Raw genomic sequence first — 27,191 nt, 5'->3', positions numbered from 1 at the left:
TTGTTATTAAATAATATGATTGGAGATATATTCAAATTAGCAAAGATGGAGCCTCCCACCCCCTAGATTTAATGTAAGGGCTCCTTCCTAGATTTTATTTTATCAATGGCTTTGATAAAATAGGAGATTTGTATTTCTTTAGGTAAGTCAAGAGTTACTTATGCTCTGTGCTGTGAAAAGAGATTAGCCAGCACTGGATTCACAAAGCAACCTACTAGTAGAAGTCTGCTTTCTTTCATTCAGAGATAAAGAATTGTGAAGTCTCTCATTATGCTTTCCATGTGGCCTTAGGAAACATCATTTTTGTAATTTGGAACAGCTGGGGGTTTGTTTTATTGTAACAGATTTTTTTTTTAAATTCTAATCCTGAGTAGATTTTTTAAATATCCATTTCTGGGACTTCCCTGGTGGCTCAGTGGTTAAGAATCCGCCTGCCTACACAGGGTACATGGATTTGAGCCCTGGTCCAGGAAGATCCCACATGATGCGGAGCAACTAAGCCCATGCGCCACAACTACTGAGCCTGTGCTCTAGAGCCCGCAAGCCACAACTGCTGAGCCCACGTGTCACAACTACTGAAGCCCGCGCACCTAGAGCCCGTGCTCCACAACAAGAGAAGCCACTGCAACGAGAAGCCCGCGCACCACAACGAAGACCCAGCACAGCCAAAATACAGGGGGGAAAAAACCCATTAACATGCATAAATTAAATAAAATAAAATGTCCATTTCAAACCCTGAGAATATTGTATAAGTTTATGAAAATAGGAGAAGAACATGAAATTTGGCTTACACATTTGTGAAGAATTGTTAATTTGTCTCCACGACAGAACTCTTTTCACAGAACAAAGAAGCTGAGTTCTTTGCTTGGTTGATGTTTTAGTCCATAGTACAGAATAATACTTTGACTACTTTTATCATTGTACCTATAGCATTTGCCTTACACAGATTTTCTCTTAAGTGAAGCTTGCCTTCACTTTGAATTTGCTGCATTTATACAATAGAATCAAAGTGTGAGTATTAAATTTGTGAGTGAAATTTACCTGGGAGGGATGGCCAGTCTTGGAAGATGGTACCAAGATTCAAAATGGGTCCCTATTAATTGAAGTAGTATTCAGAAATTCAGAATTAGGTTCAGATGGATGAAAGTTGAATGTGGTCAAAGTCAGGTGGAGACATTTTTAGACTGCGGGCAGTGGAAGTTAATTATCCTGGATTTGGGCAGCCATGACTGTGGAAGTATTGCCAAACCCAAATTGGGCAGCTGAAGGCTGGGCTCGAGCTCTCGTGTTGCCGGTTACCAGCCGTGTCATCTTAGCTCAGATGCCTCACCTTTCCAAGGCCTTTTCTTTTCCATGAAATGAGGAAAATGACATCTGTTCATAGAGTTTTTTTTTTTTTTTTTTTTTATTGATTTATTTTATTTATGGCTGTGTTGGGTCTTCGTTTCTGTGCGAGGGCTTTCTCTAGTTGCGGCAAGCGGGGGCCACTCTTCATCGTGGTGCACAGGCCTCTCACCATCGCGGCCTCTCTTGTTGCGGAGCACAGGCTCCAGACGCGCAGGCTCAGTAATTGTGGCTCACGGGCCTAGTTGCTCCGCGGCATGTGGGATCTTCCCAGACCAGGGCTCAAACCCGTGCCCCCTGCATTGGCAGGCAGATTCTCAACCACTGCGCCACCAGGGAAGCCCCTCTCATAGAGTTTTGAAAGGATAGAATGACAGTGTGTTTCAAAGTGGCAAAGTATAAAGGGTTGAACACAAATTTCTTTTGGTTCCTTTATAAGAGAGAGGATATTCAGGTGGTGGAGACGACTGACTGTTTCCCCTGTCAGGATTGGAGATTAGTCTTAAAGTGTGTGTTGCTGGGAGACAGTAGGTGCACGTGTACATGCTCTGGGGGACAAGTATTAGATATATTAGTACTTTTGGGGGAGGGTCAGGAGCGAGCCCTGGATTCTGGTTTTGGGCTCTGTCATCATGATTGGCTTCCAGAAGAGTGTTATAAGAGTGAATTAGTGACTAGAAAAAAAAGCAGCAAGATTTATAGAGAAAGGGCAGAAGAAGAAGAGAGGGTACTTCCATTCCCTTGCCTTCCTGTTCCTTCATTTATTAAGCTGCCATGCTTTCCTTTGGCTATTTGTACCTGTCAGGGTCTCAGCAGGAAACAAATGGCCTACTCCAGCTAGGTGACTGAGAAGAGTCTTGTTCAGGGACTGTTTACAAAGGTATTGACCAGGTGTAGGTAACCAGTGAGGGCTAATGAGTGCAGTAACCAGGGGCCAGCGAGGTGACGGAGCAGGTACAGGCACCCAGAGGGGGCCACCCAGCAGGAGCTGTGGCCTTTTGAAGGGGAGACAGCATATCTGTGGTTCCCTTGCAGGGAGCAAACTGGGGAAATAGATACCCCTTCCTCATTCTCTTGCTCTCTGGTCTCCTCCTGGTGTCTCCTATGGACTAAACCCAGGAAGACCAAGGACAAGAGAGCTGTTGATGTGAAATCCTTCCCAGTCAGCCTCCTGGGGCACCAAGCAAGACGGTAAAATGGAGAGAGAGGACCCTGGGTGTATCTGAGGCAACAGGAACATACCTTACTTTGGAGTTGATTTTTGGATTCTTTTTTGTTTCCTCTTAATCTCTCCCCATTTCATTCATTCTTGGGTCCCGTATTCCACCTATAATTGGAGTCTTCATTAGGGTGATGTCTAGGGGCTTAGTGTAGATCCCAAGAGGGGCTAAGCGTTGACTGCTCTTGCCCAACACGACTTAAGTGACACACAAGCCAGTGTAGTTTAGATTTCTTCTCTTACTTTCTTGATTTTATTTTGAGGGGGTAAGTCTATAAAAGCCTCTCAGCTAGGAGGAGGCCTCTTGCTCGATTCTCTTTCCTTTTCTTTTCATACCATTAACCTCACATATTAAGATTTCTTCTTGTTTTTGGTGTGGAAAAAACTGGCAGAGATTCTGATTTGATGCTTATGTCTCTCTTTGGGCCCTCAGAGCAAGCTGTTGGTTCTGGGATAAGGATAATACACAGAGAAGCGATTTAGGTCTTTTTCTTCCATACTCTGAATTGCTCAGAAAGTAAATATACTGGTTTCTTTCTATAAATTGTTGATTGGTAATGAGAAACAATTTTGTAGCTTTTTAGATACTTTCTGGGTTTTTTTTCCCCCAGTATTCATGGATGGGATTATAAGAAGTTAATTTTTAACTTGTTGGAATTAATCTTGTTAAAATGGGTTGAAGCATTCACATTGCAGTGTTAACTTCATACTTCAGGGAATTCCGGATCACTTTATTAAAAGTCATGTGAAAATGATAAAGGAAGTGTTCATTTTATATTTCAAGAAATTGCAGATCACTTTATTAAAAGTCATATGAAAAGGATAAAGGAATCGGTGACCACAGGACTGTGGGGCTAGAAATCATCTTTCACTGTAACTATGTGAGGCTTCTGTGTTTACCAAGACATCTGTAGTCATTTAAGAGTGCTTCTATGAAAACTGTAATACTTATTTGAATTTTTCATGATTGTTTATAAAGATAGTAATGAAATCCAACCACCAGAAAAACCAAACAAAATTAGGACAGATGTTGTATTCCTAGTTTTTAGTTCTCCTTTTCCGCCTTTTTTTGTTGTTGTTGTTGTTTTAATGCCTTGTTGATAGGAGATGGCAACGAGGATGCTGTAGTCATCCTGTGTATTATTATTATATTCTTCCATGTTTAATATCCAAAAAACTTTTATTTTTTTCCCCACATTATTAGGAGAAGACAAAGACATTTATTGTTTTGGAAATTTGAAAGTGAGTGGGAGATATTCAAAAATGAAGTTACATACTCCCAAAACCACTTATATTTTAAAAAATGAAGTTTTTAGATTCATAGTTTCAGATTCACTGTAGAAGAAATACGTTGTCATTCTGTGAAATGATCTCATGTTTCCATTTTTCCTCCTCCCCACAGGCATTTGTAGCTTTGTTATGGATTATCTTCAGGCTTATGGTAACTGAAAAGGAATATTGAAGAAGGGAAAAATGAGAACACAAAAGAAAAAAATCCAGTAACAGTAAATTTCTGTGTCACAGTTAAGAGTAGGCAGAAGGAAGGAGAGTCACTGTGTCTTCTCTGGATTCAGTGGTTCCTCGGCATAACTCAGCTGACCAAAGCCCCTGGAAATAAATACAGTTGATACTTGCTGTCCTGAAAAATGCTGATTCTTATCTTATCTGGGTACTGTGTTCTCCACATACCCCATTTTAAAATAAGAGAAAATGTCTAGAAATTTTCAGGCATTTTTGTCTTACCACTCTCTGACCAGCATTTGTGTGAGTGCATTGTCATTTTCAGATCCAAATCCTGGCTAAACACCCCAGCCTCCTGGAATCATTTCAGACATTCTCCAGGGAAGAGAGCTTTATCAAGTGTTTATTCTGTTCAAACGATGCTATTTTTATTGTGTTTCATATAAGATACATGGTTACAAATCACTATCAAAATTCCATGCTGAGCAGCTTCCAAAGAGGTGACAGTTTTTTGTTTTTGTTTTTTTTTAAAGCTCATCTGCCTCTGAAATGGACTGTCACTCCTCTAATTCTGCTGAGTGCTCACCATAGGTGGCCTTTCCCCCTCTCGTGATGCCCCTCTCGGCAGGCCCTTGGAGATGTCACATCCAAGGCCTGTTCCTAGTTGAGTTGTCTGGGAGACTGTGAGAAGGTCTCATGGTCTGATACGCTGCCGTCATTTCTCTTTCAGGGACAGGAGAGAGTGGCAAGAGTACGTTTATCAAGCAGATGAGAATCATCCACGGGTCGGGCTACTCTGATGAAGACAAAAGGGGCTTCACCAAGCTGGTGTATCAGAACATCTTCACGGCCATGCAGGCTATGATCAGAGCCATGGACACGCTCAAGATCCCCTACAAGTACGAGCACAATAAGGTAGGCCTAGCTCCTCCTGGGAAGAGCTGGGATGTGTGGTGGCTTTTTTAATGGACGTTTTCCATCTCATCCTAAATGGGGCTTTCAATGGCTCAACAAGTTGTTTATAACTTTTTTTTTTTTTCTTAAGTCTTTAAAGTTACAGCTAAAAAAATTGGAGTTGTATTCTTAGTGATATCAGTGAAGGACGTTTGGATATTCGACAATAGATACATGGATGTTTAAAAGGTAGGGGCACACATTACCTTAAGAAGACAGTTTGTCAGTTCAAGACAAATTGACCCAAGTGAGGGGATTCAGATGAGAAGCAGTGGCCTTGCTTCAACCTCCCACTCTTTGTACTCCCTTGAAAAAAGAACAAAAACAGCTTAAGACCATTCTGTCCAGTTTAATTTTGGATTTCGTGACTTCCTTTCAGTAGTACCACAGGCTTAATTTTCTTTCAAAATAGGCCCATCTGTCACTTCCAGTAACCTTTCAAACATGTTTCCCTGGAGTTGTATTAAAGTAATGGAAACTTCTAAAATCACTTGAGAAAGGGTTAGCGGAAAAAATTTTTTTAATTTTTAGCTTTTTAGAAAACAAGCAAACTTTCCCAATATCCAGCATTTTTTCTTACTTGAAATAGAAAATCAGATTTTTTTTATTCAGGTGAAAACAATTGCTGTAATTGCTCACCCTCCAAATATTATAGCTACATGATGCCCAACAAGGTTGGTGCATCTGAGGGTGTCTCCAGGTTTGAGTTTATGCTGGGAGTTTATAAGGGAAGCGGAATCTATTTGGAATTTGTAGAAATGTCTTCCTGTTAATCAATCAGTATGTCTACTGATGGATGTAGTCTTTGTTCCTTACAACTTGTAGATGCTGATCTTATAAGTTGGTAGTTTTTGTTTAAAAAACACTACCTTTGCACCTACATTTATTTTAGGACCTTCAGTCAGAACTTTCATTCTCTCAGTACTCTTGATAATCTACTCTTGAGGACATTTCCATATACCAGTATCAATGAGTACTAAGAAGAAGTTGGCATGCCCAGTGTGACTCATTAACTGAGATGTAACTCACAAACATGAATCATAGGTAAAATAAAGCAGTTCTCTGTACCTCCGCTTCTGTTACCATTTAGAAGCTTCTAAATATTCAGATCATTTTCAAATCGGGCATTTCTTTTTGGGGGGGTGGTTCTTTGAAATCAACTGGCTGCTTCTTATCTAGTTGATACCTTCACAGTTAGTTTTCCGATGGCAACGAGAGTCTCTCCACAAATAACCCTCCCTGCTTTTACTCTCAAGAGTGAAAAGATCTGGGTAGGTTCATGGGAGTATGGTACCTGAATCAGGTGAGGCTGCCTGGATATGGAAGCAGTCTGAATTTAAAAGGATCAGGGTCCTCCCCTCCCCCAGCCCACCCCCCAAGAAATCTCAGTGTAACGAGTTTCTGAAATAGGTGGCATGCTTGTTTTGTTGCAATTGTAAGACTATTCTGTAGAAGGAATTTTTTTTAAATGCCAGTGACTTTTCCAGTCTACAGTTCGTTGATAACATGATGATCTGATGAATTCTGCCTGAGTTACCACATGTGTGGTGTAATTGATGTTTGTTTGTGTATTTTACATATATACATACATATTGCCAGTTTACACATTAAAATATAATACCGTCTTCTTAATTATACCAAAAAATCATCTTTCTTGGTGCTTCAGAAGAATCCTTCAGGGTCTTGCCTTGATGTTAAATTTTCATATGAAGATCATTCATTGTACAGACACACAGATGTAGAAGATGATGTGGAATTTATCCCCTATTCATAGAACACATTGAAGAATGCTTAATGTGTGTTATTTGAGCTCTTTGTATCAATTCTAGTTAAGTAGACTTTACTGTGTTGGGTACCATTCAGTTAAAAATCAACATCATAAAACGTTATAATAATACAGATTTTTCTCAGAGATCATAATTATCCTGTGAAATCTTCCCACATCTCTTGGTTACTTAACATACTGCCTAATATAGTGACTGACATCTGAATTCCTCAGTACATTTAATTCCCTTTAGTTCATAATATAAATTACGTTCACATTTGCTCCATTTTCTCTACAACGTGCATGAATTTTAAAGCATCACCCCTTGCTTCCTCCATTAACTTACTGAGCTCTGCTCCCTCCTTGCCTTTGTTAAAGCTTATTAAGGAAATAATGTCGTCTGTCTCCTTCCTGTTCCACCCAACTGCCGATTCCTCCTCATTCTTCTCTGCTCCCCCTGTGGTACTAAGTGATCCCACCCTCTTGCAGAACCCATACTGGAGTATTGATAGTTGCCTAGCTTGTATTCGTTATGATGATTTGGGTATTGATCTTATTTTCCTGACTAGCTTCTAGGCTCTTTGAAAGTAAATCTTGTGTCAGTTCCATCTTGGCATTATTCATTGTCCCTGGCATTGTATCTTGTACACAGTAGGTGTTCAAAAGATACTTGCTTTATGAATAGGTAAATAATTTGTAAGCTTAAACAGCTGAAGGCCTCCTTTCCTGCCCCTCACCATTGTTGAAGTGATTATTCAAATCAATAGATAGCTGTTGATACATAAGGGAATAAATGCAGTGGGCTGTCAGGGAGGCAGAGAAGGTTAACCAGGGCTAGGCAGAAATTTGCAGTCCAGAAAGAGGCAAGGGCAGAGCTGAGGGAGGGTCACTTTGGGGAGGAGGAAAGGCTAGAGTAGATGTTCAGAAGAAGGTATGTGCATGCAGTGTATAAATTGGCCAGTTTTACTAGAACAGAATTCCTATAGAGGAGAACTGAAGAAATAAGAACCAAAAAAAAAAAAAAAAAAAAAAAAAAAGGCTTAGAATGTGCTTCTGAAAGCTTTTGAATCCAGGCTAAGAAGTTTGAATTTTTTGTTTTCTTATATTTATGATACCTACTTAATAATAATAATATTTTATGTCTTGGTTAGAATTTTCTACAGAAGTTTCTGGTTACAGTATGCTCTAATATTTTATAAATAGTTTAAAGGACTTGGTGTGCATTTTATTAGCAATTACTTGGAGGCAGTGTGTTGTGATTTGTATTATTTTGTGACCCTAAAGATACAACATAAATAACCGTTTGGTTTATTAAAAAGCTTCTTTGCACCTACTGCCACATTGGCCATAATCTGTGGTAGTAGCATTAATAAAAACAAACATTTTCCAGTATTGTCCAGCCTAACTTTGTTCTTGCTTCTAAGTTCATATATTTTGTAAAGCAGCTTACAGACGATATGGCCCGTTCTTAACTGAGGAATTGTTCACAGTTTTGTTTGCTGTGAAGTTGGTCTAGCTAGGGGACTGCCATGCTGAAATATGGGAATTTCTTTTGCTCTTGTGTAAGTGTTACTACATTGAATTGAGAGTCTCACTGGTTAGCTGGGGGCTGGCACAGTGGTCAAGGGGAGTCCAGGCCACAACCTCTGCCCCAGGTAGTGGCATTGCATTGCATGTCTCTTCAGGGCCCTTACTCAGTGTTCCCGGGATCTTCATTTCCAGGGGAGCTTGTAATAAATTGCAAACTTTTACCAAAGAAACAGATTAATTCCTCCCTGGGCGTGTATCCACTATCCTGTTCTTGGACTTTCTTTCCCAAACAAGTAATATTTATAGGTGAGCTGCTTGGACTCAGCCCAAGTAAGAGAATGTGCTTGAGGACTTCTGAATACCGTGAGCTCGGGTTTATTTATTTCTAAATATTGCTTTGCCTTTTTCCTAAACACAAGTGTTGATAGCTGATGTTGAAAGGGATTAAATATTTGTTGCTTAGTCAAATCAAAAGATGCATTTAAGGCTCCACTAGGTACAAGGCATTCAATGATGAGATAGATTTCTCTGTCATTTCTTACTTTCCAAAAGGTACAATTTTCATCACTATTATTTTATGCTTTCCTGTCTTAAACAGGCGTACTCTTCTGATTATTCTTTGGACCTTGAAATCAGCTCAATAAAATTTCTATGTTAACATGCTAAGAACTGTCTTGAGTTACAGCTTGGGGAAATAGATCACAAGGTTTTGAACTCCTGATTTTTATGTACTTACTACCTGTATCTGGTAGTTGGCGTTCTTCCTGCTTTGCTTGTTGTTGTTGTTTCATATACACATGCCTTACTTTTTTATTCGATTGCAGGTTACCTTACAGTGAGCAAGCTTCTTGTTTTATAATTTGTTATCTCCCCCACAAGAAGCCAGGAATGTTGTAGGAGCTTTTGTTCACTGAGTGAATCACTACAGTTAGCGGGTCCTGGTGTCCCTTTACTGTTGGCTTATCATTTCTGTGAACTGTGAAATCCAGGTATTACAGCAGTTTCAAAGTATTGAAAGGCCTTTGCTCCCTTTGCCAACCCCAGGAAGAGAAAAGAATCTGATGAATCTTCAAGACAGTTATTGAGTAGAACTCAGCCACATGCTAATGTTGGGTAGACACTGTCACGTCTTCTAGCTTCTACTGTTAGACTCAAAAGTCCTGATGACCAGGGCTCTTTTAGCACCTAAGCTGCAGCTGCCTTTGCCCAGCCAGCCAGCAGTTTCCAGGCCCGACTCCTGTGTTCCCCTCTCTCCTGGGGATGGAGGGGTTGAGGGGACATGTTGCAACAAATACTTCTGGTCCTCCCAGAACCTTTCTAGGAAAGGACGTGTCACGGGGAAAGTACCTGGTTAAGCACATTTACAGCTTTCTGAACTTTCTCTGCTTCCTGAGAAATCTAAGCTCCCAGAAGCCATTTTTCAAAAGACAGATGTAGCCAAGATTCTGGAGGACTTGCCAACTTGTTCCTGCCTTTGATCAATTGAACAAGAAAATTACTGTACTACTTTTTTCAACATGAGGGAATTTTCTAAGAGACTGATTTCAATTTAATATTTGTCACCTGTATGATAAGCACATAATAAAGGCAGACCTTAATCAGTATATGTCGGTATCTGTGCCTCTGAAGAGTTGTTTCAGTCAAGGTTCTCTGCTTGCAAGCAACAGAAGCCAACACTGGCTAACTTAAGTGGAAGAAGAATTGATGGGACCGTGAGGTCACTTGGAGAATTGAGGAGAAGCCGAAGGACTAACTCTCGGAAACCAGGACAGGTCTGTGGAACTCATCTGAGAGAAGCATGAACTCTGACTGTTTCCAGTCTTCTGTCACCCGATTCAGGATTCAAATTCCCGGGAAAACTTGCCTGATTTGTCTAGCCCAGCTTCTGTGCTAGCTTTGTGGAGGGCTGGGCAATTTGATTGACAGTCCCTGAGGGAAGTCTGGGTACAGTTAGTAGAAGAAGAGGAATGATGCTGGCACAAATCACAGTTATCCACTGCAAAATCATACCATCAATTTAAAAAATAAAATGACACATGGATTCTCTATAGATGCAAGCCCTCCAGTTTTGCTCAGCATTCACTAAGCCTGTCCTAAAATACATTTTCTTATTCTGGCATTGTTCAGGGTGGGATATCGGGGGAGGTTGGGAGGTTAGTGATATAGCAACAGTTATAAATGAAGTGAGTAGCTGAGTTTGAGCCAAACCACTGAATAGCTGAGTAACCTTGGGATTGTCGCATTTCCTCCCTATGCCTAAATTTCTTTACTCTCTAAGCCTGAATTTCCTCATCTGTAGAATGGTACAGATAATAATAAGATATTTCAAGGGCTAAATAGATAATCTATGTGAAAATGTCTTGCAAATGAGAAAAAAAATGTTTGGAAGTTATTATAAGATGAATTTGTCATTATGAAGAGAACAGATACTACTTATCTTCCATCTTTATTAAGATTAAAACAAACAGACAATAGCTTAAACAGCATGACCAGATTTAGGAGGTATCTAAGGAAAACTTTCCTCAGAGTGACAGTCATTGAAATGGGATACCAAGGAGAGAAATCTCCTTATCTGGATGTGTTCAAAAATAGAATGTATTTTTAACATGTGAAATTCTTTAAGGCCATTTTGCTGAAATAAGACCAGGGATGGACTAGACAACCTCTAAAATGCTTTCCAACACTACTTTTTTTTCATGCTGATCCTCTGATTCCAAAATTCTAACAAAGAGATGAAGCTGTTGTTAAAGTTATTTGTTATAGTTTAAAGCTCCTACCGTTTTTGAACATTGTCCATTCCAGAGTACTTATGAGAATTAAAAAAAAAAAAAAAAAGAATTAAAAACAGATTTGCTTTGACAGTGATCTCTAGCCCAGTGGAGATTTTTCTTTCTTTGCATCTCAGTCCCATAAGTGATTACAATATTTATGTCTGTGTACTTTTTTAAAAAATAAAACAGTGTTCAAAGTTCAAAATCAGCTGCAGGTTTTGTGGGTGTTAGTAGTGATAGTTATTTTAATTGTGTTGTTGGCTTCTGGCCACCAAAGACAGCCTGTACTTTTTCACAGGGAAACTTTCTACTCCTGCTTCTACAAATCTTTGAGAGTTTTCTTTCTAATAGTCTAAAGGAATCCAGAGACTTTTCATGACCCACTTGATGTGTCAACCACCTCTTTTTCTGAGGTTGGTTTACCACTTTTTCCTTTCTCTCTAGGACTCTTGCTGGGGAGTTGATCAACACAGATTCTCCAGTACCTATATCAGCTTTCAAAATCCCTTTGTGTGCTTTCTTTTATCTTTTCATGTCTTGCAAATATGTCCTAGCCATGTTTTCTCCTCACTTTATCCTTGTTCCACTGTAGTTCTTTATACCCATGTCAGCCATATAAAAATAGAAGATGAATTTTGTAATCCCCTTTTCTTGGCTAAAATTAATCCATAATCCCAAGGCATGCCATATCATTTATGCAGGATGAGTTATCTTGAGTTCATGTTCATCAGAGGAGAACTCTGAAGCAAGGAAAGACTTGAGCAATAGACTGAGGCTGATTTCTTTTTTTGGTAATTTTTGTGTACAGAAAAGCGTGCACATCATTAGTATTGTCCATGTATTTTTCCATTGTGAACACATTTGCATACAGACCTGTTCATCCAGATTAGCATGACCAGGAATTCAGAAGCCTCCTTGTGCTTCCTTCAAAATACTCTCAACCCCAAGGGGGGACTACCATCCTGCCTTCTAATAACATAGATTAGTTTTTGAACTTTGTATGAATAGAAGCATACAGTATAATACTCCTTTGTGTCTGGTTTATTTCACTCAACATTACATCTGTGGAATTCACCTATGTTGTTACTTCATTTACTCATTTATTCTAATTGCTGTTTAATAGCAATGCCCCATAGAACTTTATGAAAGTGGTTTATGTCTGTACAGTATGGTAGCTATTAGCCACATGTGACTATTGAGCACATGAAACGTGGCCAATGTGACGGAGGAACTGAATTTTTACATAATCTTTTAAATTCATATTTACACGTGACTAGTGGCTACTGTATTGGGCAGCACAGTTGTATAATATTCCATTTTATGACTATGCTACAGTTTGTTTATATATCCTGTTGTTAATAGAAATTTGGATGTTTCTGGATATTACAAATAATGCCAATATAAACATTCCTGTACCTGTCTTTTGGTGAACATAAGCGTGTATTTCTTTGGATTACGTACCTAGAATTTGGAATTGCTGAGTCAGAAGGTATACATCTGGTCAGTTTCAGTACGTGGATACTACCAAAGAGTTTTCCAGAATAATTGTACCAATTTACACTTCCACCAGTTATCTTTGAGAGTTCTAGTTGCCCCATATCCTTGACGACACTTGGTATATTATTAGTCTTTTAATTTTATCTATTCTGGTGGCTGGATAGTGGTGTCACATTGTTGTATTTCTTTGATAAGTAGGCATGTTGAGCACCTTTTCATATATTTATCAGCCATTGGTTATCTTTTTAAAAATACTTCTTCCCTTTTTTTTTCCTATTGGGTTGTCTGATTTCTTACTGTTTCATAGGAGCTCTTCATATATTAAGGAATCTCAGTTGAGTAAATGTATTGCAGATATTGTCTCTACTTTGTGGCTTGCTTTTTATTTTCTTTCTTCATAGTTCTTTAAGTGAAAAGAAGTTCTTAATTGTAATATAGTCCAGTTTATCATTTTTTTACCCTTTTGATCCTTTTAAAGTAATCTTTGCCTGCTTTAAGGTTGTTTAAATAATCTGCAGGTTTTTCTTCTAAATTCTTTGTTTTGTTTTTTACGTTCAGATCTAAAATCCATTTCAGATGGATTGTAGAGTATATTGTGACGTGTGGGGGGGTCAGGTTTTATTTTTTTCATATGGGTATATAATTAACTCATTTACTGAAAAGACCATCCTTTGCCCAGTGCAGTGCAGTGTCTGTCATCTTTCATTTTGTCACTCAACAAATATTTACTAAACATTTCCTGTATGAAAGTCAACATAAACCAATTTGGCTCTTTTTAAAAAAGAAAAGAGCAAGTGCTCTAAGGAACATTACTGATTAGTCCAAATACACGCGAGAACTCTGCTAAAGCAATCTCCCTCTAAATCCCTTTCAGCTGCTCAGGACTTGGACGTCCATGGACTGACAGCCGCCATATAAAATACATGTGGCATAGTTTAACACATTTCAGTAGGAAGTTGTGAATCTGGTCATTTGGATGTTCTTAGTTAACTCCTGGCAAAGCATCACATACATACTTTCCTTCTTCTTTTAAACCACGTAATGCATGATTTTCCCCTTTAATTTTAAAACAGTGCATCTATTTTCAATTAGAGTCAGAATCTATTTGTTGGAACCAAAGAAAGTGAATGCCTAATGGAGTTTGAAGGGATCTAGTGAGAATATGAGACATGCTAGCATTTTTCTTCCTCATTCTCACACCACTGAAGAAATAATTTCAGTTCCGGACTTTTTGCTGTTGTTGACTTTTAGGGTGGGGCTTGCTTAGGGTTTAGCAAAGTGGCAGTTTTGCTTATCTTGGTCATGTATATCAAAGCCTAAACTCTTCTTGTTTCTTGTACTCTGTTCTTCACCGTATTGTTTATCCCAAATCACTTATACTTGCTACATAACTGTGCTTTTAAATAGCATACTGTTAATATACTATGATTTTCATGAATATATGTGCATGTATCCAAACTTGAACATCCTCAAGGAAATGTATTGATACTTTAAAAAAATAATGACTTTTTTTGTCACGTTATATTGTGACACTTTCCTCTCAAGGGGTTAAAAAATGCTCCACTTAAAGCTATGATCACTAGTTTTGGTTGATTCGTTGTAAACCTATACTTTGAACACATCTATTTTCCTGATTTTATGTTTCTTAAAGTGAATTTGCTAAGAAGGTAACCTTTAAGTTGTTGTTGCCACCACTACTTTGTAAGATGATTATGCAGTTTTCTTACAATCTTGTGTTATTTGTTTAAAATGAAAAATGACTTAGAAAGGACTGGCATTACCAGCGTATATCAAGGAACTTGATACCGCTGTTGAGATGTATAAGATTATAGATTGGTTGGTAGGTTGTCTGCTTCTTTCAATGTACACACATACTCTGTGGTAAAAAGCATAATGGTTTTGAGCTAAAAAGAAGGCTGTCCTGACTGTAGTAGACATGGACCACTCTGGGAGGTAGTGAACAGTTCTTGAAATGGTGACTCTGTGGTAGGAGTTTGGCTGTTCAGGTCATCGTTTTCCTCGTGTATTTTGAAGGCACTAGCCTGATCTTCGCCCTCAGGCTGTGCTCATGGCAAAGGGATAAGAGTGTATAGTTGTTTGGTTAGACTACACTGCAGCCAAGCCCTCACTAAAGTTGGGTGTTAAAATACTTTTGGATTCAGTAATCCTTCAATTGACCTTGATCCTATATTCCATATTGTAATGGAAAATTTAGTGTTAGCAATGCTTGTCAGAGTTTTAGGAATTTTGGCTTTAGCAGGGCCAAGTGCAATGTCAGTGAGATATTTGGCCAAGAATTTGATATTGGCATAAAATGGCCAGTACCATATACTTTGCTGATGGTCTGTGTAGATGTCGAGTGGTGTGTGCCCAGCCATGGGGAAGAAGGGCGGCCTGAAGGAAGAGTTGTCTTTTTTCTTTGTGCAATGACACTATCATTTTGCCAAACGCTATATAAAGATGAGGTGCCTTCTAATTTGCATATAGCTGCCATATAGTCCGATGGCAGCTTTGGATCATCCAAAATGAATATGAGGTTAGGGATGGCAATTTTATATTCTAGAACAGTGCTTCTCAAACTTTAAAGTGTGTGCAAACCACATAGAGATCTTGTTAAAATGTGGATTGTATTTCAGTGTATCTGGGGAAGGCCCAAGAGTCTGCATTCCTCACAAGCTCCCAGGTGATATTGAAGTTGCCTGAAGTAGAGCCATCTTTGAAATAACTGACTGTACCACCAGAGGCAATATGAAATCATCAATGGGCTAACCTTTGAGTAAAGATCCCAGAACTGATACATCTATAGGATTTCAGCCGAAGGATATTCAGCAAGTAACAGACTTCCTAAGCTATGTCTTCCTCATATGAAAAGTGAGGGTGATAATGTTACCCACTTTGTATAGTCGATGTGGGCATTAATGAGAGAACATATTGGGTTGGCCAAAAGGTTCATTCAGGTTTTTCCATTAGATATTATGGAAAAACTGAGAACAGACTTTTTGATGCAAACCCAATTGATGCAGAACTTTCAGGATGGTAACATCAGTATAGTAGTGCCCACTAAATGGTTGTTGTCAAATTCTTCTCAGAAAGTTTTGGGTAAGGAGAAACATATGGGCCTTTGGATAAACTGCAGAATGTGTAAGAAAAAATTGCTGATTGTTTGAAGATGTTGAAGAGGCTATGACACAACAATGAGACGTGAGTCATTATCAGGTACACCAGTGGTTTCCAGGAAGTAGTGGCCTAGACTGTGATAAGACCTAGGACAACTGGTCTAGGATGTAAGTAACGGTGGCGACTCGGAAGGGGTTCATGATCCATGTTACTGCTGCTCTCAAGGAGCACTGACTCTTTCCTGGTGGTCAAGGTATCTTATTATCTTGACTCCAGGGTGTTCGCAAGTAGGAGACGGCAGCCAGTCCATTGCGGAAAATGGAAGTGGGTGGGGAGGAAGGAAAAGGGAGAGAAATAACCTCTGCCCAGCAAAACCACCCAACCAGTCGAACAGACAAACCTGGGCCCAACACCATGTCAGGTATTTTATATGCTCAGAAGTGTGAGGTGCAGGTAGTATTCGAATTTCACAAATAAAAAAGTGTTTAAAATGTGTGTCTCAGATCACTCCAGTTGCAAGTTTATGGGCTGGATTTTAAAATCAGAGTTGGGCTTCATAATTTCCAAAAAGCAATACTGTACTTGACTCCATAGACACCTTTGGCACCGGGACACACACAGTTAAGTTCCTTATGAGAAAGGGCAGCTGGAGTTCTCTGCGGCCACTGCAGCCGTCCTCCCACCCCCTCCGTCAGGGCCAGAGGCAAGACCGCGCTGCTCACTGCTGTGTCTCAGTACCTAGCACCCTGCCTGACCCGCAGTTGGAAGCAGTAAATACCATAGAATGAATGAACCAAAATCTAATGGAATGGAGCTGATTGTGTGATACTACTATTATTGTGGGCCTTTTAAACTCTTAATTCTTACAACCATCCATTTGACTTCTGCTTCCCGACTATAACTTTTTAATTACCTCTTTATATTTTCAATTAATAGCATGGTTATTTGTTTAGCAGTTAATTTTAAAAACTATGCATTTTTCATTTCTCTTAGGGTCAAAGGAAGTATTAGACATGTATTTGCTTGTGGAGACTTGCAGTCTCATTAGAGAGAGAGAGAGAGATAAGATACTCAACAAAATTATTTACTTCTCTAATTTTCAGGCAAGAGAAAGATTTCTACATGAAAGCATATATATTTTTCTTCCTTTTGTGATTACCCTTTCTTTGTCCTCCTTCCTGTCATTCTGGGTGGTGCATGTGGTGATACATCTGGCACTATTGGGCATCTGTTTGTTTTCTGACAGTTGCCCAGGGAGAGATCTTTTATGGGAGCCCAGGAAGGTGTCTCAGCTGCTGCACTCCTGGGCTGCCAATAGGTCTTGATCTAGACTACTATAAATGATGTAAAGATACAACTCTATGGTGAGCTTGGTCACAAATCAAGAAAGTGATTGGAAAGCTTATTCAGCAGAAAGATCACTTGACTATGAATTATAAAACACATAGTTATAATATGTGAACAGAGCTATAATATGTGAAATTAAGAAATCTGGTTGAGTGTTTTCATAAGGACCAGATTCTTTCCCCCTTCCCCTTTTCCCAAGTGGAAATACATTGATTTTTATAAAAATAAAGATAAATGTGCTCATTATAAAAAGAAAATTTAGACAACATATGAAAGCAAAGGAAGAAAGTAAAAATCACTGTGAACATTATGATAGGTAGACATACTAAAATTTAACTATGCACAAATAAATGTAGGGTCACTGTCCCTTATCCAAAACTTTGTGGGCCAGATTGTTTCTGAATTCAAAGTTTTCTTCTTTTTTAGATTTTAGAAACATAATATGAGAAATATACTATATATTTTGTAAAACCCCCATCGAGGTATGGGATAGGCCCCTGTAATCAAATACATTAACATTTCAGCAGCAAAGTATACTAATATTTATAATTAATAGAATAAAGACTCTAAATATTCTTGTAGTAGGTCACGTTTTCCCGTAAATGCATCACAAAAAACATCTCTCAGTTCTTGGAACTTTTGAGAATTCAGATTATAGATAAGGGAGTGAGGACCTGTATATAAATACTGATTGTTTTTATTGGCTGTACACCACACTTTTTTTCTGACTTGCTTTCTCATTTGTGCCATATTGAACATTTTTGCAGGATAAATTGTTAGAAATGGAATTGCTGGGTCAAAGTGTGTACATATTTTTAAGACTTTTGATAAAGATTGCTAAACTGCCATCCTGAAAGATCACACCAAATTTCAGTGTAGGGTCTGAGTATGCCTGTTTTTACCACATCCTTGCAAATTCTGCATTGTATTAATGTTTTAAATCTTGCCAATCTAATAGGCAAAAGCCTTATTTTAGTTTACCTTTTTCAATACTAATGATGTAGTTCTTTTCATAAGTGTTTGGCCATAGACTTTCTGGTAGATTCATTGCAGAGGTTGAGACATTCTCAAATCAGTAAACTGAGACGATCATCTTATGATGCTTTCGGAGATATTAATTATATATTTCAGGTATGATCGCTTGCAGTGGTTTATTTCATTTAAAAAGTGAGTGGTGAGGTACAGCCAATATCTCTGTAGGTGTCAGCAAGCTGTAGGCCAGATATGTGTTTAATCCCTGGCTGGCTTATTCTCAGAGTGCCCCCTTGGTTCTTTTAATCTGGACAAGTATGGTAGTGTCTACAGTGAGGACTCTTTCAAGGATCATTTGGATAGAAATTTCCTGAGTACAGAAGAGGTACTGAATGGCATTCACACCTGAAGGGTTTGGTTTGAAATCTCTTTAAGCACAACATCAGCCTGTAGGTGGAAATAAATGAGGCTGTGCCCTTTGGCCCTGTGTGCTTACCTCGTATGGTTTTCTGACAACTGTAAAATAGTACAGCCACACTTACTCTAAAGGAGGAATTTTGATGTTTTTATCCTTTCATTCTGCAGGATCTAAAAAGATTTCCCGTAAGTCTGAGACAGTGGTTCTCGGTTGTTGGTAACCAGGTCTGGAATCACCTGGGGAGCTTAATTGCCACGCAGGTACCTGAGCTCAGGCAGTTGAGACCTCATCCAGCAGGTCTTGGACTGCTTTGAGAACGGTAGCCCAGCTCTGAGTTTAATCAGGTTATAATAACAACAGTAATAATCATAGAAGTGATTTTTATACTTGTTAAGTACAGGTATTGTTACTATAATGGCAGTAGAGATAATCATAAAAATTCTTACTAATGGCACTGTTAATGAATGTTTTAAATATGTATGATAACTCAATATTAGTCAAAGTTCCACATTAAATGAATGAGGAACTTTTGGATTCACCATCCTTAATATCTGATCATATTTTATTTCTTGGAGATAGAGAATGAGTACTTGAAATAAGGGCCATTCTTAACTTTTGAATGTAGAGAACACAGATATAGGCAGCATTTTTTTATGATAAAGAAATTTTCAGAAAGAGATCAGTTTTCTTAGTTGAGCAATAGAGTACTACAAGCAAACTAGAAAATTTCCTATTGACACGATCTCACTCTTCTGTAATTTATTAAAGTTTGCATTTCATTTCCTTATAGTTTGTGTGTGTGTAACTTTCTTTATTGTCTGTTTTGAAATGAGCCTGTATGGAATCTAGTTGCTTCCTTGGGGATCCTGTCACAGACACATTTGTGAACAGTTGATGCAAGAGAGCAGAACACATTTGCATCAGTTTCCAACATGTCCATGCAGTTCAGCATTCTGGAACAAAGAGATGTAAAAGAATGTTAGCCACGTTAATTTGGGTCAACCCGGGAGACTTGCTAATTATGCGACCCAAGCACTAATTATTTTGTGAACCTTGTTCTTAAAACATAAGCAGATGTGTGAACTTCCATCAGCTCCATCACCCAGATCCCTTTGTGTTCTGGAAACTGATGATTTATGGTCCCCACAGTCAGCTCTTGACTCAATGAAAAGCAAAGGTATGCCCGGCTGATAGGCGAGAGCAGGCTCTCTGTCCCGGTAGAAGCAGGGTTTATCATTGATCTTCTGTGCACTTGATCCAGCACGCGTTCACTCTCTCAGGGAAGGGGGCTTGGCGTTAGCTCAGATCAGCAAGTCTGAGCTGGCTTGCCAAATTACCCAAATAGATATGGAAAGTCAAACGTCATCCTCTCACTGGCCTTGTAAGGGCATTTACATTTTGCCTTAAATTTGAAAATGATTTGACAGGGTGGTTTGGTTTTGTTTCGTTTTGTGTTTCCCTAAAACATGGGAGATACATGTAGCCTGGCTCTTATTATGCGTGAGGAAACAGAGGCACACAGGTGACCTCCCCGAAGTCATACAACCCTGGAGCTGCATTTTGAAAAATGACAATTTACTTTTGGACTTTTTTTTTTTCTCTCTCTCTCAACTTTTAAGAGTAAGGTATATTTATTTGTGCGGTAATGATGGGTTTAGACTAGAAAGGCCAGTGTCAGATTATTTTGCTTCCCACACTTTGCACTCCGAGCTTCTCACAGGGTGGGTCACTTGCCTATCTGTAAAGCAGATAGAGGCTGAGTGGAAAGTCACCTGTAGCCTCTTGGAAAAGGAAGGGAATTATCATTTAATAAGAGCTTTACTCTTATTGGTCTGTTTGTCCGATACCAGACAGGTACCAGATGTCCTAGGAGCTTCCTCTAGGTGTCCCACTTTATTCCTCACACTGTGCTCGCCCTTCCACAAATAAGGAAACCGAGGCTTTGTGAGATGAAATAACACTCAGTGCTGCCAAGTGGATACGTGACATCTCTAGACAAGTCTAACACCCAGGCTGCCTGGCTCTACAGCACAGGCTTTTGTCAGAACTCCCCGGCCGTTGGGCTCCATCCTTGCTGGCTGCCCTAGTCTTGTGTCTGTGACCAAGCCTGCTTAGATGGACTGGGACCTGGGATGCCTCAAACCTTAATCTTTTGTGTCCAGTCTGCTTCTCATCTGTAAGTGCCTGATTCTACCACCCTGGGTTGACCTCCCTCCTGTGACTTCCGACCCGCATTGCTCATGGTAGCTTGCAGCCCTTGTTCTGACTAGCTGAGATGCTGGCCACTCCTTCCTGGCCTTGCTTCCGTCGCCATGTAACTGGCCATGATGTCTGCCTGAATATTGGTGACAGCTACGAATTTTGCTTCCTCCTGTGGTTATGAACTGTGCGTGATACCAAGGTCTGGGCCAGGTTGCAACATAATTAAAGCAGAAACTCCAAGATTGCATGCTGAGGTGGTAAGTGAAGTAAAAGAGGGCTGTGAAATAAGTTGACTCAGTTACCATGGCTCATGGCTAAGAAGCCAGGCTGGCTAATTGGGAAGCATGTGTACACACTCTGGGGCCACCATGGAAAAACCTGGGTGAAATTTCACAGTCTCTATTCAGATTTATCCTCTTTTGTCCAGAAAATAAATTGGTGTTCATTTTTCTACCCCAGTTTAGATTTTGTAAACCCAGTTCTTGAGTCTCCGATCATTACATATCATTGTCACTGATAACATTTTGTGGATTCTTGATTTTTTAAAAAAAAAAAAATTAGATTCCCTTTCCTTTATTATTTTTAACATTCTTGCCGTCCTCTTTTTTTTTTTTTTTTTGGTAATTTAAAAGTAAACTGTTTAGCTGATGTGCTGCGTCAGACCTACTGTCTCATCTGTTACTATCATAACCTGTTAAGGCATTCCTCTCAGTGTTATTTGCACAGCAAAGTTTTTTTTATCATGGATATCTGCAAAAAGGATGAGATTTCAATTAAGGAGGATGCTAATGCAAATAGTCAAAGTAATATTATTGACAAGGATGCTTGATGAAACTTAGGCATATACCACAGCATGAGAAGAGGGTATTTTTCATCAGGTGAAGTATATTATTTGGAAATGAATTGTGATGACAGCAAGTAGAAAGCAAACAGGACATATTTTCTGTATATTTGGAGCTTGCCTTAGGTGTAAGAAATTCTGAGAGAATTTCGTTTTGCTTCACCCAATGAGTTATAATAAATTTAATTTAAATTTAATTCTAAAAGGTGGGTATTTTTTTTTAATTTTTGAATTTTATTTATTTTTTATACAGCAGGTTCTTATTAGTTGTCTATTTTATCCACATCAGTGTATACATGTCAATCCCAATCACCCAATTCATCCCCCCACCACCCCCATCCCCCACCACTTTCCCTCTTGGTGTCCATACGTTTGTTCTCTACATCTGTGTCTCTATTTCTGCCCTGCGAACCGGTTCATCTGTACCATTTTTCTAGGTTCCACATATATGCGTGAATATACAATATTTGTTTTTCTCTTTCTGACTTCCTTCACTCTGTATGACAGTCTCTAGATCCATCCACGTCTCTACACATGACCCAATTTCGTTCCTTTTTATGGCTGAGTAATATTCCATTCTATATATGTACCACATCTTCCTTATCCATGTGTCTGTCGATGGGCATTTAGGTTGCTTCCATGACCTGGCTATTGTAAATAGTGCTGCAGTGAGCACTGGGGTGGGGTGCATGTGTCTTTTTGAATTATGGTTTTCTCTGGGTATATGCCCAGTAGTGGGATTGCTGGGTCATATGGTAGTTCCATTTTTAGTTTTTTAAGGAACCTCCATACTGTTCTCCATAGTGGCTGTATCAATTTACATTCCCACCAACAGTGCAAGAGGGTTCCCTTTTTTCCACACCCTCTCCAGCATTCGTTGTTTATAGATTTTCTGAAGATGCCCATTCTAAGTGGTGTGAGGTGATACCGCATTGTAGTTTTGATTTGCATTTCTCTAATAATTAGTGATGTTGAGCAGCTTTTCATGTGCTTCTTGGCAACCTGTATGTCTTCTTTGGAGAAATGTCTATTTAGGTCTTCTGCCCATTTTTTGATTGGGTTGTTTATTTTGTTAATATTGAGCTGCATGAGCTGTTTATATATTTTGGAGATTAATCCTTTGTCCGTTGATTTGTTTGCAAATATTTTCTCCCATTCTGAGGGTTGTCTTTTTGTCTTGATTGTAGTTTCCTTTGCTTTGCAAAAGCTTTGAAGTTTCATTAGGTCCCATTTGTTTATTTTTGTTTTTATTTCCATTACTCTAGGAGGTGGATCAAAAAAGATCTTGCTGTGATTTATGTCAAAGAGTGTTCTTCCTATGTTTTCCTCTAAGAGTTTTATAGAGTCCGGTTCTTACATTTAGGTCTCTAATCCATTTTGAGTTTATTTTTGTGTATGGTGTTAGGGAGTGTTCTAATTTCATTCTTTTACATGTAGCTGTCCAGTTTTCCCAGCACCACTTATTGAAGAGACTGTCTTTCTCCATTGTATATCCTTGCCTAAAGGTGGGTATTTTTAACCCAGTTTACTGATAAAGAGCCTGAAGTCAGAAAACCTAGGTAAAGAGGCTGAAGTTGCAAATGTACAGGGAAGATGGATTTAAGACCAGGATTCTAGGCCAGCTGTGTGAGGAATACAGGGGTGAGTGTACCATTCAGTGAGGGACACAGGCATTTACTGAATACCGAGGGAGTGAAGTTGAAGAGAATAGCTCGGGAGGTGGGGGGTGTGGGCGATGACTGGAAAGGCTCTGCCAGATGATACTTGCACTGGGTCCTGAAAGATGGGGTGGGGGGTGACAGATGAGTGAGAGTGGGGGAAGGTGATGAGCAAAGACACAGAACAAGAAAGTACAGGGCAGTTCTGGGGAAGCTTTGAGGGACCAAAGACAACAGGGTGGGCAGGTTTTCTGGTAAGAGTTCAGGCTGGAAAGACGCAGGGGAATCAGATTGTGAGGAGACTCAAATTCCGAGGCTCCTCGGAATTCCAGATTCCCACTCCAGAGGTTGATTTTAACTGCCCTGGGGCCACCCAAATCCAAGGACAGAGAAAGGAAGCGATGGGAGTCTGTGTTTTCAGAATTCAAGGTGGGCTGGAAGTGTGACAGGTGGCGGGTGGTGTCTGGAAACAGGAGGAAACCCTGGGAAGCTGGGTGATGAGAATCACAACCAGGGCGAAGGAACGCCCATGGGGAGAAGTGGCAGCCTTGAGGCGGAAGCCAGAATCAGTATCTAAACAAGTTGTTTGGTTTTTTAGCTTAAGAAGAGACCTGAGGGTATGCGTAGGTCAGGGGAAATTGGCTGGTAAAGAGCACAACTATCGACAATCTGGAGAAAATAAAATAAAACAAATCTCTGGAGAAGCATTGCTTGGAAACTATTAGAAGTGAAAAGAGAATTGGTGAAGTTCAGAAATTCAAGGTAGAGAAGAGGCAGCTTTTACCAGACAGTCCTAATCAGTTTCATCAGAAGTGGTGGGATCATCTGCCCAGAAAGATGGGAGTGAGTGAAGCGGGCAGGAGGTGGGGGTGGGGGGTCAGGATTGTGGAAAAAATCACTTGGGGTGCAGATAACTGGGAATTAGTGAAAGAGAGTGAACCTGAAATGAACTGCGGAGAATCGCTGAGCGGGGCCGTGCGCCCCGTATCTAACCGTGCAGAAATGTCACCAGCCTGCCCTGCTAGGTATCCAGACTCCATACAGTCATCCCTCCATTTTCCATGGTAAACAGCAACAGGTGTAACATGAATAATTTAAATCTCCAGAGAGGCCCCAAATCTCATCAAGCATTGAGCTTCTTTTGGGGTAGAATATCTTGGTGTCCCCTGATGGAGTGTCAGAATCGTCTTTTTTGACTGTGGTATTTGTGCATGTGGTTCTTTCAGGATGTGGAATCCCTCTGGCCTGTGACAGCCCAGTGACCCCAGGATCACTGATTGACTTAGTAAAGAACCGTATTGCTCTAAGGAACCCAATTCAGTCAAGAAATAGCTTTGAGGAGTCTTCTAACCCAGTGAACAAGTGGACCCTGCCCAAAGGGAGCAGTTTGGCAACATGTAACAAAATTTAAACTGTATATTCTGTCTTTGCTAGCAGTTGCTCTCTGCAGAATTTGCTCTGCTAGAACGAAAGGTCTGAGATGGCAGGGATGGTGTCTGTTTTGTTCATGCTGAATCGGAAGCACCTAGCCAGTTCCGTGCATATAATATGGGCTCAGTACGTGTTTGTTACATAAATGTGTGACTGGAACTCATAAAAGTGTGCAAAGACACCATTCTCCACCAGTGTTCTCTGACATCCAGCCAGATCCTCTTTTACTTCTATACTTCTGCCATGGTCCCTCCTGCACTGGGTCTTTGCACGTGCCACCCACCTCCCCATTCTTCTAGATTCTTTGATGAGATGCTTTCATATGATCATATGCTTTTCATTCTGAGCACTTATGCCATTTTGTGGTTGTGTATTTGTTAATAAGATTCTCTGAATAATGTCTGTCTCTCTCATCAAGCTCTGATCTTCCTGAGAGCAGGATGGTATCTGTTCACCATTATATATCAATACCAAGGCCTTGCTAGTACAGTACCTGGCACAGAGTCCGATATGTGCATGAGCACTGACACACACACACACACACACAAATTAATAGTGAGCTTCTGTACAGCATTGTTTATAATAGTGAAAACTTGGAAATGACCCAAATATCTATCAATAAAGAAATAGGTAAATTATGGTAGTCACTCTTTGGAATTCTTATTCCTTTTTTTTTTTAATTTTTAATTTTTGGCTGTGTTTGGTTTTCATTGCTGCTCGTGGGCTTTCTCTAGTTGTGGTGAGCAGGGGCTGCTCTTCATTGCAGTGCGCAGGCTTCTCAGAGGGCTTCTCATTGCGGTGGCTTCTCTTGTTGCAGAGCACGGGCTCTAGGCGCACAGGCTTCAGTAGTTGTGGCACCTGGGCTCAGCAGTTGTGGCTCGTGAGCCCTAGAGCACAAGCTCAGTAGTTGTGGCACGTGGGCTTAGTTGCTCCGCGGCATGTGGGATCTTCCCGGACCAGGGCTTGAACCCGTGTCCCCTGCATTGGCAGGTGGATTCTTAACCACCCCGCCACCAGGGAAGTCCCACTCTTTGGAATTCTGTGCAACTGAAATAAACAATGAAGAAGAACTGTATGTACTAACCTTGGAAGTCATGTATGACATATTTATTATTGTGTTTTTTAAAAAACAAGTTGCAAACTATTATGCATAATGTAATCCTCTTTCTATAAAAAAAAAAGAAAAAGAAAAAACCCAAAATGTATATATTGTAGGTGAATGGAAAAAAATACTAGATGGATACACAATGAACTCCTAACAGGTTTATTTTTGAGTTGTGGAATTAAAGCTCCACTTTTATTTCTTTTCTTTTGTATGTAATTTATTTGGGAAAAAAATGTAGTTTTGGGGGGGCTATAAATTTCATTCTCTGCCCTCTTCATTCATTCATTCACTCAAGATATTTAATGAACACATGTGTGCCAGGCCCTATGCAAAGTATTTTATATATAACTAATAAACAAAATGCTCTTGATCTGCTAAACTGCTAGCTGGGGCCACAAGCAAGTACGTGGCCAGTTTACAATGTAGTTTAACAGGTGTTACAATGGGAGAAACCTCAGTGTACCCTGGATAGGCAATGGTCTGGATGGGTGAGGGGGGCGGAGAGGCTCCCTAGGACTTTTTTGCTCAAGCTGTTATTTCTTGAGTGCCTACTGTTTGCAAACCTCTGGGCTGATTTCAGCACATTCCCTGTCTCCCAGGAACCCATAAGCTATTGGAGAGAGTGTTCCTTTTCTTAGCACTAAGTAGCAGAAATGTACATCACGTGAGCTAATAACCTCAGATTGGCAAGAAAGAGGGAGAATAACCTGGATTATCCAGTCACAGAACAGTTGGCCTCTGGGTAGTTAAGAGCAGCTGTGTTTCATTGTCTGTAAAGATGTCACTCTCCCGTAGGTTTAGGGTCCATGACAATTCTGAATGATTTTTCCCATCCTGCCTTCTTAGCCCTGCTTCTTATTCATTTGCTGTATTCTAAATGAAGCATGTCTTGGATTGCCTTTTTTTTTTTTAGGGAAAGTCTTTTAAACTGTTCACTAATTTCTTTTTAATCATGGTAATTTCTGAAATAAAATAATTGGTTTGAATGAGTAACCGTGGAGTGCCAGGGGTGGGAAGGAGGAGCCAGCACCTTCCAGCCTCCTATCGAGGACCACTTGAAGCAACGCCCAGATTCTGAATGGCCTCACTTCACTCACATATGCCTTTTTTGGTGTTTCGTTTCATAGGATATAACCCAGGAGTGTAAAAAGGAGCCGATCTTAATGAGAGTCTCTGGGGACATTCCCACAGGAAGCTTTGCTCTGGGCCGCTGTCAGGGCTCATCAAGCCTTGGCTCCTGCCCAGTGCTGCAGGGCGAGCTGGGTGAGGGCAGAGCAGGAGAGAGCTGCCCCCACGAGAGCAAAAGGGCTGCTCCAGAGTCGCTTGGCCACTGGTGGCTTCAGTGACAGAATTGGATTTGCCATTCAGAATTGGCTAATTCTCCTTTTTTTGTCTGCAGACCTGATAGTCATTACCGCTCGCAAAAAGCTGGTCAGAAGCCCTGGATCCCTTGCCTGCTCTCAGCAAAGATTTACTAGCTGTGCCCTGCTGTAGTGAGGTTTTGTGTTCCTCAGACTTCATTATTATTACAAAACATGCAATGGAGCTTCATCCTAAAT

At 40.0% G+C, this 27,191-nt stretch overlaps 1 protein-coding gene across 1 annotated transcript in view; it reads left to right on the top strand.

The window, feature by feature from the left end:
- GNAQ (G protein subunit alpha q) overlaps window positions 1-27,191 on the top strand; it is a 290,253-nt gene that overhangs the window by 95,952 nt on the left and 167,110 nt on the right. Inside the window, exon 2 of the mRNA XM_057547794.1 lies at window positions 4,755-4,939. Within this exon, the coding sequence (XP_057403777.1) occupies window positions 4,755-4,939 (185 nt within the window). The remainder of the gene's footprint in view (window positions 1-4,754; window positions 4,940-27,191) is intronic.

Source organism: Balaenoptera acutorostrata, chromosome 6, assembly GCF_949987535.1.
Source record: "Balaenoptera acutorostrata chromosome 6, mBalAcu1.1, whole genome shotgun sequence".
NCBI classification, from domain to species: Eukaryota; Metazoa; Chordata; class Mammalia; order Artiodactyla; family Balaenopteridae; genus Balaenoptera; species Balaenoptera acutorostrata.
This window is presented reverse-complemented; position numbering and strand designations above follow the sequence as displayed.